The 14,288-nt window shown below is 36.4% G+C and overlaps 1 protein-coding gene and 1 non-coding gene across 3 annotated transcripts in view; both read right to left on the minus strand.

The window, feature by feature from the left end:
- Positions 1–864: 864 nt before the first annotated feature.
- The window catches only part of RASGEF1B (RasGEF domain family member 1B), a 146,054-nt gene continuing 132,630 nt past the window's right edge, over positions 865–14,288 (minus strand). The window contains exons 9-14 of one of the 2 annotated variants that reach the window (XM_037830088.1): positions 13,133–13,212; positions 11,825–11,920; positions 6,930–7,025; positions 6,445–6,568; positions 5,006–5,078; positions 865–2,227 (exon numbers count right to left, since the gene is read on the minus strand). In XM_037830088.1, coding sequence (XP_037686016.1) covers positions 2,203–2,227; positions 5,006–5,078; positions 6,445–6,568; positions 6,930–7,025; positions 11,825–11,920; positions 13,133–13,212 — 494 coding nt within the window. In that variant the 3' untranslated portion in view covers positions 865–2,202. Of the gene's footprint in view, positions 2,228–5,005; positions 6,569–6,929; positions 7,026–11,824; positions 11,921–13,132; positions 13,213–14,288 lie in introns of both variants that reach the window. The other variant, XR_005215899.1, reaches the window with a different exon arrangement.
- Positions 10,802–10,908, minus strand: LOC119530682. The gene has a single exon (XR_005216077.1). It is a non-coding gene; the product is annotated as a U6 spliceosomal RNA (small nuclear RNA).

Genomic DNA, 14,288 nt, shown 5'->3' on the forward strand with positions numbered 1-14,288 from the left:
AAGTAACCTAAAGCAGCTTTTGAACGTAATCTTGGAACAGGAAGTGGGTGGGGGTGGACAGGGAGGGGTGGGGGCAGGGTGAGGACCTTTGGTCTCACTAAAGAGCAAGATGTAAAATCTGCAAAAATATGTAAAGTTTGCACCTTTCACAAGTGTCACCTAGTTCCTGAAGAAAACAGGAAATAACTAAATTACTGAAATTCTCCAAACCTGTTACATGTTAACTAAAATAATTAACTCCCTTTGTCTCTAATGGGTTTAGCCAATTGAAGAATCATTTTGGGGAGATTGCCCCGGCCCTCCCAGATATAGATAAGCCTTTTGTCTATCACTCTTGTTGCATGTTAATTAAATGATTAACTCTTTGTCTCTGGATATAAAAACCAATTGAAGAAACACTTTCCTGAGGCAGAATTGGGAAAGCTTTCCATCTCCCACCATCTTAAATAAACCTTTTTTCCTTCTCAGTCTGATTTGGTGTGAATTCTATTGGCCAGGCCCTTCTACAGATTCTGCAATTAGAAAGCCTCCTTCAAATCTTTCGGCTCTCATTAGCTATGAGACCTTAGGCAGATTATTTAAACTCTATATGCCTGTCTCCACATCTAAAAAGTGGTAGAATGACAAGATAATCTATGTAAAAATTCAGGAAGTGCCTGGCAAGTACATTTATTAAATGCTTGCTATTGTTCATTTTAAAAACTAAATGCACACACACTCCCAATGGCCACTTCCTCAAGGACAGACTCATTTTTAGCTATGGTCACTTTTTAAAAGAGAACTACTATATCAATACCCACACCTCCCCAACCCATGGCCCCCCACCAATTCCGTCCATAGAATAAAATAAAGATGCCACAACTCTTGGCAGCAGAGTGTAAAATATATTGATGATTGTAAAGGGACAACTTGGAGACATTTTAGGTCTGCTCAGATGACGTGCAGCACGCACACATGCTCTTTTTTTTTAAACCATGTCATGAAGTTTTCAAATACAACTCTAATAAGCTGTTTTGTTGTTCTTTTTTTTTTTCTTTTTCATTAGCACAGATTACTACTCTACAGTTTTTCCTAGAGTAAATAAATATAATGGCTAAGTTTGCAGAGCAACTACAGACTTACTTAGATGTTTAACAAGGTGAACTATTTCACAATTAGATCAACCACTGAGTTAACAGCAAGATGTTTTTCATTTGTTTTGTTCACTGCTGGGAGGGGAGTCACTTTTCCAATTTATTCTTTGTTTACATGTTTAGTCACCAACAGACCCCAAAAGTAATGAAAAATAATAGCCTGTTAAAGAAAATTTAAATGTAATTATGCCATGGAATTTTTCCAAGACCCTTATGTCAGATCATTTAAATTTACAAGAAAAAAAAATCGGTGTCATGGAAAAGTAACTAACAAAAACTGAAAAATACATCCATAGCACACAGTGGTCAGTTGTAAACAGCTCAGAGGGGCAAAGAAAACAAAAAAAAAGTCCTTCTAGAACATTAAGCAGTCCAACAACAAACTCTGCTTTTTTTTTTCCCTAGTGGCTATTTTCCTACCACAGTGTTGAGCTTCATTATTATATTAAATAACTTACGTGGGTAAAAATGAGTTTGCTAACCAGCAGCCAACTCAAAACCTTGTAGGAAGAGGGAGGAGAGGAATTCACAACACAGCACACACTAAAGGGAAACAAACTCCACTGTCAGCATTCAACCAGTCTTACCTCTCTCTAGAAATACTGATGGAGCTGAGTTTGGGGATCTAAATGAAGGGGGTTATCCCCCTCCCTCCTCTCCCTTTTTCATTTAAGTTAACAAAGAAACATGGGCTTCCTAAGTGCCAGCACTTGGCTGGGCAAGTCCCATTAGCAGCAAATGTTCAACCAAATAAAAAAACACACACAAAAGAAGGCTCCATCCAGGTGCAGAGCTGTGATTCACATGGAAATTCCAGGAGATGAATCATGTGCAGAGCTGGGATCTTCAGAGGATTCTCTCTCGAGCATCTTCAGTGAACATTTCAGTCTCACAAAATCTGGTCAATCTGTCAGTTGCAGAAAATAAGTTCCCCATCTGCTCTTGAGTGAGCTGGCTTTCCTTGCTGACTGGAGCACACTGATGCTGGTGGAGTCCTCAGGAGTTTTCCTAGTACTAGTTGCCAGTGAACCACATGAAGCAGCGGCAGCAGCAGTCAGTATCCCACTTGTTAAACTCTGCCTAAGAGGCTCGACCTGAGCAAGAAAGATGACAACATAAGAAAGAATACAGCAGAATATGTGAACTAGAATGACATGCCTTGCCTAATAGTAGCTTTAACCCTCCTGTGTTTTAAGTTTGATTTTACATACTTAAAAACGGGGGTGGAAGAGGTGGATTCAAGCTTTGAAGTCCTTCAAGAAAACTGCTAGTCACTGAAAACAAGTCTTTATTAATGGAGATGGCAGAAAAGTTGGTTTTAGGTAAATCTGTGTCCTGAGAGGCTTTGTATTAAAAAAAAAAACACAACAAGAAATAAGGAGCATAATGATAAGACGCTTTTAGATATATGCTGGTCTTACCACAGATGGGTTTATTTACTAGATACTCGCATCTTCAACAACACCTTCCATGACCACCGGGGGCATCACACATTAGGTGATGAGAAAGATGTCTTCCCTCAGAGATGTATCTGTCATTCCCATTATTGAGCCCAAGTGTCTGCAAGGAATGGCTCTAGGTAGGGCCAGCAGGATAAGTGTCTAGGTAAAAATATCTTCCTGTACGTACAAATTTTCAGGCAGGCACTATCATTCCAGAATCATCAGTCTTAGCATCCACTTAATATACAAGGCTTTGCAAATTCCAGTAGCCCATTTTCCTTTCTTTGTCCTCTGTGTGGTCACTGTGCCTCGGCCAACACCCAGAGTAACCCAGAATCAACAACTCTGCAGGGGCAGTGCTGCCACAGACATGACCAGGGAGACCTGTGATTGTCCTCAGTGGGCTTGGAGGTCAGTAGGGAAAGAATAGCATACACTACACAACAACGTGTGGTTGGTAACAGAAGAGCCCAGGATGGGACTCCTTCCGGGAGAAGAAGAGTCAAGGAGGGGAAGGCATTGGAGGTGTCTTGAGAAGGTTATAGAAAAGGCAGGATGCTTGGCTTAAAAACAGATTGGTAAAGAAGGAGCTGGTGGAGCTCAAGGCTCTTGGAAGGACAATTTAACATGGAAACTATTCTTTGAAACAAAGAATACATTGCCACTGTGTTTCTACACATATTTACTTAGATACCAGTCATTTTACTTGTGTGACTGCTAGTCCTTCAGTGAATCCTCATCAATAGCATTATGTAATTTTGAGTACACTGTACAATTGCAGGTAGAGTCATCCTCTTTTTTCACCTTTCTAAATTCTCCACTAAATTCTTTCATCACATTTTAACTAATCAAATGTTAAATGTTATTGTATATTGTGGGTGTACACAACATACAAATATGGAAAGAGGTTAAACAATTCAAGCTTTAGCTCCTACTAGTAATCCTCTGACTTACAAATCCTTCCAACCTAACCACTCATCAACAGAAACATGGCATAAACAAATAGCAACTAGAAAAGAATTGTAGGTACACTGGACTATTTTAATTTGTGTGCATTCCACAGATAATGTAGATATCAGGTATTATTTATTCATATCCAATTTATCTATATCAACTTTTTAATAAACTACAAGAAAAGTAACAATAGCTATGCTGTACCCAGCAACCATACTAAGCACAAAAAAAAAAAAAAAACAAAAAAAAAAAAAAACAAAGAAGAAAAAAACAGAAAGGAGGAATTAAAAGGAGGAAAAATATGGAAGGCAAAGTTCATCCACAAAGGATACCTAAAAGGAATAATTCCCAAATCTTTTTTCCAGGAAGGTGTACACTCTTAGAGGCATCTGAGGCATTACAGAGTACAGTAACTATCCTTTAATAAAAACACAAAGTAATGACAAGCTTAATTTAGATGTGCAGAAAATCTCATGAAAATAGAATTGGGCACCAGCCCAGTAGGGCTGTTATATTCCCATGATTCTGGGCCATTAGCCATACTTCTTTGTGTTTGCCCCTGGGGATACAAGAAACTTTTCCAATCCTTTACCGATCAACGTGAATGTTCTAAGGATAATAATTACAATGCCTCTGTACCTCATACTTTCCTCATTGACAGGTACAAGGAAGGAGGCTTAGCTTTCCCTTTGATACAAAAAAAGCAAACAAAACCAAGTATATCTTGAATATTCTTTTTTAAGAAACCTAGTTCTATAGGCAGAATAATGAAGGCTCCCAAATGAGTCTGAGACCACAAGAGAAAGAAGAGTAAATGTTGTCAAACCTGATATAAAAAGGTACATATTCCTACAGTTTCTTGCTAGAAATACAAAGACAACAATTTTGATTATATTACATTATATCCCAAGGATGCTTTGGCCCCTTAAAATGTCTTAAATGATCAAAATAGACATTCACCTTTTCTAGTTTTGTTTGAAAATATATTTGTTTGAACATACTGATAGATAAAATTTGAAAATATGAAAACACTCTCAAACCAAAGAGGGGCTAAGATTCAGTTGCTAAGTGAAACACCCAACTTTATCAAGCCAGCTCCTGCTTAGGTCTCTTTTATTTCAAGTCAAAATTTTAGAGTTAGAAGGATTATTCAGAAATGTGCTTTGAACTTCTGATCTTTTAGATGAGGAAAACTAGATGATGCTGTTACTGCTGTATCATGAATAATTTTAGTTCCTCATTCTGTAAAATAATGGGAGATACAAAGAGTCACTGTATTTCTGCCAGTAAAACATAATGAAAGGCAATAAACTGAATGGTGGCAAAGAGAATTCTAAGACATAAGGATTGGGTTAACCGGAGCTAAGGTTCAGAGAACTGGAAACAGGGAGACAAGGACCTTCTACAGTAAGCATGTGTACATCTTCAAGTAAGACCAACATCTCCCTTAGACTTGAGCAGCTCATTGGGACCCACCTCAAAGACTTCCATCTGTCTTTCTCTATATGATTTTCAGGTCCTTCACTCTCCATAAGAGAGAAGTAGAGAGCTATAATCAACCAAAAAGAAGAGTGTGTTAACATTAAAGCCTTCTTCCAATATTATCCACCAACACCCACCCCCTTCTTCAACTTGACCGAAACTCTACAGCAAAACATACACTTTATATCAAATCATGGCAGAGAAGCTTCATAGTTTCATTAAGAACACGGAATATCATTTTGCCTCTGACTGGCCATTTCAACAAAAACCCAAGGGCTTCTGGGCAAAAAAAAGCAACTTTAATTTGCTGAGACAATTTATGAGGCCAAAAAAAAAACAAAAAACCTTACAACTGCAAGCCACATGATGCTATCATATACTCAGATTAATGTTCTTTACAAAGAAGTAGGGGGATCTTTTCCTGGTAGCCTCAGTTTCTAAAAACTCTTCATAGGTAAAAAGCCAGGTTTTATAGACCAATTGTCCATCCTTTCAATATTTTTTTCTTTCTTTTCCAATCAGAAAGAATTTTCATCCAAAGAATAAAAAGCGTGACATTAAACCTAGTTGTGGGACAAAAATGGTCAAGCTGCCTTTAGAATAGGTAGGTATCACTAATATCAAGGAGTAAAATTCACTGGTAAATGGAGAATCAAATTGGGAACTGTGATGAGGTCTTCAATTTGTTCAGTTCAAGAAACAGAAGTCATGGGCATTAGGATCAAATTAACAAGCATACATTTCTAATTTTCCAATAATTAAAACAATTTAACATATATCCACATTTAAGGTCCATTATACTTAGTCTTTCACTGATAATTCAAAATGTTCTTCAGTCATTATCATGAACACTATCAATTTACCATGAGAATTGTTAGGTGCTATTGATTCCAATAATATGAGAATACAACAAAAATGGGATAAATCACCAAACCTTTTACAAACTCTCTCTCCCAGTGAATTTTTCTGTACATATTCAATCACTTTTTCTGCCTCAAATTCTCCAATATATAACAGGTCAGGACTTTCTACTACTTTTTAAACAAGGGATAGCAATAAATGGTTTTTTTTTCATCAAATTACCTTGGAATATCAACATACCATGAAACATCTTTTTCTATATTGAAACAAGCTCCCACAAGGAAAAAAAAAAAAAACCTTCAATAACTTCCCATTTGTGCCCAAAGCTCTGCAGATATATTATAAAGAATCTTTAAACCCAGTTAATGGGTGAATATTACATAGGTGCACAAGCCAAATATTTTGTGGATAAATCATAAGGTTTTCTATGCATTAGAAAAGTCTTAAGATGGAAGAGGTCAGAGGGCAGTCTTCAAACTATATGAGGAACCAGGCACCAACCATTTATAGACCAGTTTCCTAATCCCAGGGCTTGGGGATGCTAGTGGCAGCCATCCGAATGGCTGACTCACCATCTTCGCTGAAGACTGGCACTGTGAGCAGATACTGCAAGATCTTCCGGTCCCTCTCAAATGGACATTCTACCTGTTTCCATGTCATGAATTCGCTAACTTGTTTGGCCAGTTCCCAAAATTTCTGGAGAAGAATAAAGGAAAAGAATTTAGAAGGAGTCATCAGAAATTATGAGCTTGGAAGAAACAATTTCATTTAACATGCTTCCCCTCTGGTTTCTAATCTTATGTTATTCTCTTAACTGAATAAAATTTTATCTGCAGGTTAAAAGTGAAAATTAACTTAAGTTCTTCCAAACAAAAATAATGGTACAGCTAATGTATTCTATTTGGTATCATTAATTTTCTACAAAATAGTAGGCAAGAAAACTTGGTTCTGCAACTTCAGAATCAGAGCGAGCTTTGGCTGTCTGGTAGGGACAGCTGCTGAACAGCTGCCCCTCCCTGTGCTTTTTGAATTTTGCATCCTACCTTATTACACTTACCTCAAAATTGACGTGCCCATTTGGAAGGCGGTTGGCACAGCCCTCATTGAGGAAATAAATATCTTTGATTAAGAGACTGAAGAATGGTATCACAATCTAGGGAGAAATTAAAAAAAAAAGATTCTGATTTGTTTGGGCAAATAAACATTTAACCACTTGTCAAACAATACAAAAGATTAATGAACGACATTAACTCTGGATTCAATGAAAGGCTACAAAATTAAGATACGGTGTTTATTTCCCTCACCTGTCGGCAATTTCTCCCCTCAAATAATTTTGCTTAAGGTGCAAATGTTATTAAAATCTAAAATGTTAATAAAATCTCAAGATAATGTGAGAGCTCAGGGTTTTAGGCAATAGTTGGGGCAAACATCCTATTGAGTAAACCGGGTGCTCAAATTACAGAACAAGTTAGCACCTGTTCTGTGGGAAATCACCTAAGGACCTTGCACAATATGTTCTAAGATGTCCTCCAAGTGAAGGAGGAATACAAATGTGTAAATTAAAATTAATGAATCTTCTTTAGCAATACTTTCCTGCCTCACAGCTTTGGTTTGATGAGGTGGTATGTAATTAAATAACCTAAAATAATAAGTACTAAGAAAGTACCCTAAATCAAACTAAGCCCTAATGAACAAAGAACAAAGCTCAGCTATTTCTATCAAATGCCAACATGACTTTAATGCAAGTAACGTACTAAAGACAAATTGGGGGTCTATCTCGTTTCCCTAAAATCAGATTTTTGAAGTTTTCCTACGCTTAGGATTCATGTGTTACTTCTATACTAAGTAAATGGAAGGTCTGGAAAACAAACTTTCTGGCTCATAGGCAAAAATATTAGATATCAATTCACCTCTGGGAAGAATTTCAGATTTTCTCTAAAATCACTTTTTAAAGAAGATTATTTTTTATTTCACTGATCTCTGTTTTTCAGAGATCCTTTATTTCAAAGGAAGAACCTTCATTTTGACTTCCCACTTGAAGATACTTGCAATTGTTTGCATTCTGTGGACATCTTTAACCTGAATTAGTAAAGATCCCCTCACCTCATCTACTTTTTGCTTTATTTTTCAAATTTAGTGGATATTTCTCTATTATCTTAGAACTAAATAGTCTTAGTAACAATTATAAAAGTACTCCTGAACTCCTCACCTCTTTGAAAGACTGCTAGTGAATGGAAAGTGCTGGGCTTTGGAATCTGTCAGACATCCATTTAAAATCTGGCTCTGCAATTTACTGGTGATATAAGCCAGGAGCTAGCAAACTGCAGCATGTGGGCCAACTACAGCCCACTGCCTGATTTTGTATAGCCTACAAGCTAAGAATGGTGTTTACAATTTTTAAGTGGCTAGGAAAAAAAAAATCAAAAGAATATTTTGTGATGCATGAAAATTATATGAAATTCAAATTACAAAAGTACTCCTGAACTCCTCACCTCTTTGAAAGACTGCTAGTGAATGGAAAGTGCTGGGCTTTGGAATCTGTCAGACATCCATTTAAAATCTGGCTCTGCAATTTACTGGTGACATAAGCCAGGAGCTAGCAAACTGCAGCATGTGGGCCAACTATGGCCCACTGCCTGAATTCGTATAGCCTACAAGCTAAGAATGGTGTTTACAATTTTTAAGTGGCTAGGAAAAAAAAATCAAAAGAAGAATATTTTGTGATGCATGAAAATTATATCAAATTCAAATTACAGTGGTCACAGAACTTTATGAGAACACAGACACATTCATATGTTTACATATTTTCTACCTATGCTTTTGTGCTACTACAGATTTAAGCAGTGCAGTGGAGACCATTTGGCACAGAAAGTCTAAAATATTTATTATCTGGTCCTTTATAGAAACAGTTTGCTACTGGTACAAACCTAACATACTCAAAAAACTTAGTTTTCTCACCTTAAAATGGGAACAGCAGCAACTACCTCATTGCATTATGGTGAGAATTAAATTAAGTAATACTTAATTTGACCTCAAGTAAGGGCTCCCAATATGTTACTGGGTCCCATTCAAGGGGACAAATATCACTGATGCACTGAAATTAAAGAAACTTCATCATAAGGCAGTCCCAAGGAATTGAGAATAAAACTATAATCAAGATGCAATGTTTGAACAGCTTTTAAGCAAGAACTTTATTTCTGTGCTGTATTTTGTAGTGCTGGACTGTGAAATTTAGGAAGTGCTTACTATTTGCTGTCTCATATAGATATTTAAAAACTTTTTATAAACTTTGGTTATGTGCCTAATGGGATTATAAACTCCGGGTGGCAGAGGTTCTAATTTGCGGGAGTTTTGCATTTATGGGTACCTGCAAGGTACTAGACTATTGTTTGTCTGGATTACTCTTCCAAACAGGCATGTAAATAATCTCACTTAGGATACTGCACTGTTTTTCTCTTTATGCTCATATTCAAGAAAGAAGTCTCACAGGCTGCTACAACTTCTCATTTACTCATGGGCAGTTCTCCTCAGATTGTAACCCCTACACAAAGCTAACATTGTAAAAATCTGGAGATTATAAGCACTTTGGATTTCCATGAGCTAAGGTGATATGCTCAGGTTACCAGGAGAAGAGGGTAAAAATCTGGTTTCTAAAAGGTCTTACTGATGATGTCTTCAGTGGGAGAACTTCTCAAATACTAATATTTTCCTATTATCTCTCAAAATATTCTTAATTCAGAGACTCAGCAACTGTATCTTAAACATATTATCAGTTCCATACCTAGAAATGAATGCTCTTGAGTTGAACGTGTTCACAGAAACAGGACCAGAATAGCAAAAGGATTTAAAACCATGTAATCAAATGAGGAATGGTTAAAGACCTGGAGACACAAGTACCCATAGGGAAACAGAGCTATTTAAAAATACATTAAGGGCTCCTGTGAGGAAGGAAAATTTGATTTGTTCCATAAGATTGTACCTAGATGAAATGTTCCACTTCAACCACATAAATTTGGGATTTGAAACAATATCTAAGATTCTATTGCTCTAGTTACGCTGCCAGGAATATTTTAAAGCAGGAAATTACTTTGGAATAAAGAGTTCCCCTGTACATCAAAAAGGGAAAAAAATTACCATTTCCTTAAACTAAAGATAAATTTTGTCCAGGAATGTTTTCATTCTTGGCCTCTGAGATCAATTGAGAAAAAGAAATTGTATATATTTTTAAATGGTGATGATTTCATTGGTTTTATGAACTCAGAGTACAATTCACATGATCACAGAGAATTGAGTAAAAAAAATAAAATTAAAGCAGACAGAATTTATTAACTTATGTAAAGGCTAAATACTTTGGACTCTTTCTGGAAAAAAGCTGTTAGTTTCCCACAAGTACAATATTCCGGGAGCTCTTGTTTGGGGGGTTGACTTCAGAATTAGTTTGGTCAAAGCTGTAAATCCATGCTTACAGGAATGATTCTACAGCCTCCCGGTAGAAGCACAGCCCATCGCTCACAGAGGGCTATGGAGAGAGATCTTTGCACCCAAAACAGAGAGAGGTAAATGAGATGACATGCATGGCTTCCAACGATCTTCACATGCTAGGGTACTGAGTTCCTCTCATGTGTGTGCTGATTTTCTAATGCTTAAAATCCTCAGAGTAGATCTTTTCTTAATCTAGTTGCAGGAGCACTGAGATTTGACAAGTAATATGTAAAAGCTGGTAAACTGTTGGGTTATAGCAAGATGGTTATTTAGGCTTCATTTCCTCACTGATCTTGTAAATTTCTTCACATGTAGAAAAAAAATTAATGTATTTACAATACCTTTCAAATGCTATCAGAAATGATCTTCTGGATTTTGTTAGGAACTAATTTAGCATTTTTAAAAGGTAGTATTTCTTTTGGTATTTGTTTCGGTTTTGGTCTGGTTTTAAATACAGAATGCTTCACTAATTTGCATATCACCCTTGCAGAGGGGCCATGCTCATCTTCTCTGTATTGTTTTAATTTTAATATCTGTGCTGCCGAAGCAAGCACTGTGTTTTTATTTCAGATTTTTATTAAAGATAATTAGGATGAAGGTTTTGCGGGGGGGAGAGAGTGATTGAGATGCTCTGAAATGTTTGTTACCTTAATTTTCTTTTATTTGTTGAAGACACAGTCTAAGTTAAAAGATGAATGGAATCTAAACATACAATAGAGACCACCAAACAACCTTCATTAGCCCATTTTCCATAACCAGGTATTTACTTTTCAAATGTCAAATAATTTATAATTTCTCCACAGAAGATACAACACAGAAATGTGCCAAGAAAGGACACTCAGAGACAAGAGTGTGGTATATTCAGGATGGTATTAAATTGTTTAAGGGTGGGGAAGATAGAGTAAGGATCATTAACTTCTCAGACATCATCCACATACTTTTTCTGCCACCCACATATCCAATTAACAACAGCAGGCTTAATGCTACAGCAACTAACCTAGTTTCTGTAAATAAATGACTTAACCAAGGGAGGTAAGTAAATTATTTTAAGAGAAAAGGTTACCTCAAATCAGCTACGTTGTGCAGAGTTTAAGTGTCTATTTTCCATTAAGACATTACTCTCTAATGCTATTAGTCATCATAAAATATAACTTAATTATTGCTTGAAACACAACTAAGACACACTACAAAATAATCATTGAAATAATGCAGTGATAACACAAAGATATGTATTTGCAAAGTTCTCCACCAAGTGACCTTTCCCTTTTTATGATGCAACTTTGCTTTTGCACTCCTCCTTTTTGTGGCAAGTAATTCTACACTGAACAAAAATTTCTAGAGTAAACTAACAGTATAGCAACTTTTGTTCTTAGATCTGAACAGGTAAAAGAAGCTCTGCAGCAGCCCACATTGCCTGTCAGTGCAAAACATGTCAACTGCAGCATAAGTCGTATTACTTTAAGTACTTACTTTCTCTCTGCTACTATGAGCAGTTAAAGACCTTTGTGCTGCCCCACGAAGAGCTGTTCGATAATTATAGAAATTGCTTGAAGGGTCCATCTGATGCTACAGACAAAAGACAGAAGAGTATTAACTACTTCTTACCTGCAGGAAGTTTACATGATCACGCTTTCAATGAGACATAAAAATTCAAAATAAGTTGGGTAACTCATTAGGAATATGGTTTCTCTCATACACACACATAGGTATGAAACACCTTAGAACAAGCTGCCTTTTTTTTTTTTTCCTTTCCTAAGGTTTGGACTATTTTTACAAACTAACGTCAGCTTCAATAATATTAAACCTAGACCAAATTCCTTCCAGGGTAACTACTGAAATTAGATGTAAAATTGGTAACAGATACTAACACCAGAAAAATTTACTGGTTTCATTTAAAGGTCAGTGCACTAGTTTATGGCTAGACATGTACAGTGAGCCAACACTCTGTGATGAACTTGATCTTTGCATTTTGTAGCAAATCATTTACAATTAGTTAAAGCACACTATCTTGTAAGAGGGAAATGCATTTATTAGACAATATGAATAAAGTAACATACAACTCACCTAATAGTAATTCCTAATTTGAGGAGAAACTTGGGAAAGAACCCTTTCTTATTATCTCCGAAGACAGTAGATTCAAAGCACCAGCACACCAAGTTAATGCTGAGATAAATATGATTTAAATGCAAATGCCCTTTTGTACAATTCTTACTGCCCTCAGAATTATTAGAAAGACTTTTTCACAGGTTGGCTAAATTCTTTGAGAGTGTGGTGAGAGAACATTTCTCTAGGAATGGGGGAACTTATCCATAGGAACACTGTAGACAAATGAAGCTAGCAGGCCCATGGTGATGTAAAATTCTTAATTGTTGAGGACACAAATCCTATCCTGACATACAATGTAAGTGACCAATAAGTCACCATTTATCCAACTGGTGACCACAATTTGTTTAGCCTTTCACCTATATATGGGCATTTGGGTTGTTACCAGTTTGGGGATATCATGAATAAAGATATTCATACACATTCTTGTACAGCTGCCACATAAATGGAAGTTCCCCCCAATTGGAAGCCTCTATCTATAAAAAGACTAGTCTACAACCTGATTTATTTCCTCCTCCTCCAATTCTAATCCATCTTTTTCATCCTCTAGGTCTTCAAGGATAGATGGGCTTTTTCCTCTGTGGTACTGTCTGATCAAGGGGCAAAATCACATAAAGGAATTCCACTTTCCAGGTGTAAAATGTTACTTAACAGCAAAACATCAGCTTCACATACCTCAAGAATGTCAAACTTCGCAGTCTTCACTTTGGCCCAAGTTTTCTTTAGTCGAGAGACAGGACTCATATTCATTCCAGCTTGCCATTTAAAATGGAGGGGAGAAAATGAGAGTTGAAATAGAGAAATAAGAATAGCCACTCTAACCTACTCTCCTAAAAAGCATTCCTCAGTAAGTGTAAGCATTCTACAAATTACTAGTAAGCTATAAATTCCAATTTGGCAAGTAATATTGTAAATATTCCCTAAGACTGCAAACAACATAACTGCTACCATTCACTTTGAGCCGGGGTTGGCAAACTTTTTCCATACAGGACCAGATGGTAAACATTTTAGGCTTTGCGGGCCATACAGTGTGTGTTGCAGCTAGCCAATACTGCCATTGTAGCGCAAAAGCAGCCACAGATTCTACGTAAACAAACGAGGGTGGCGGTGTTCCAATAAAACTTTAATTATGGATACTGAAATCTGAATGTCATATTATATTCACATGTTATGAAATATTATTCTCCTTTGGATTTCTTTTTTCAATCATTTAAAAACATAAAATCCATTCTTAGCTGACTGGCTATAAAAAGACCAGTGATGAGCTGAGTTTGGCCCACAGTTTGTAACATGCCAACCCCTGATCTAGAGTTTAACATGTCACTGAGTGTTTTGCATATATTATCTCATATATCCCCTCAACATTCCTACAATAAGCTGAAACTCCAGGAGTAAGAAATTTTCCCAAGATCATCCAATTAACAAGTAGCAGACATGATAGCTCATATTGATCCAACTCCAAAACCCACATTCTAACAAACCATGCTGCCTCTTGAATGATGCTTTATGTACTACAGTTACTTGGAAAAATATTAATCAATAAGATGGCAAGTATCTCTAGAATTTACAGTGGCTGTTTATATAGAAAAAGTTCTCATTTGCCTTAATATATTAATTCCATGCCACTGATACTCACATTTTAAGGACAAGTAGGTTATTCCTTTTTTATTTGAGGCAAAATTTACATTTATGGCAAAAAACAGATTTTAAGAATACAACTGGAGAATTCTGAAGAAGTTCTCAATCAAAATATAGAAGTTTTAACCTCAAAAAGCTCCCTTGCACTCTCTTCCAGTCAATCTCCACCATCCATAAAAATTAGAACAGTGAT

Source organism: Choloepus didactylus, chromosome 3, assembly GCF_015220235.1.
Source record: "Choloepus didactylus isolate mChoDid1 chromosome 3, mChoDid1.pri, whole genome shotgun sequence".
Lineage (NCBI taxonomy): Eukaryota > Metazoa > Chordata > Mammalia > Pilosa > Megalonychidae > Choloepus > Choloepus didactylus.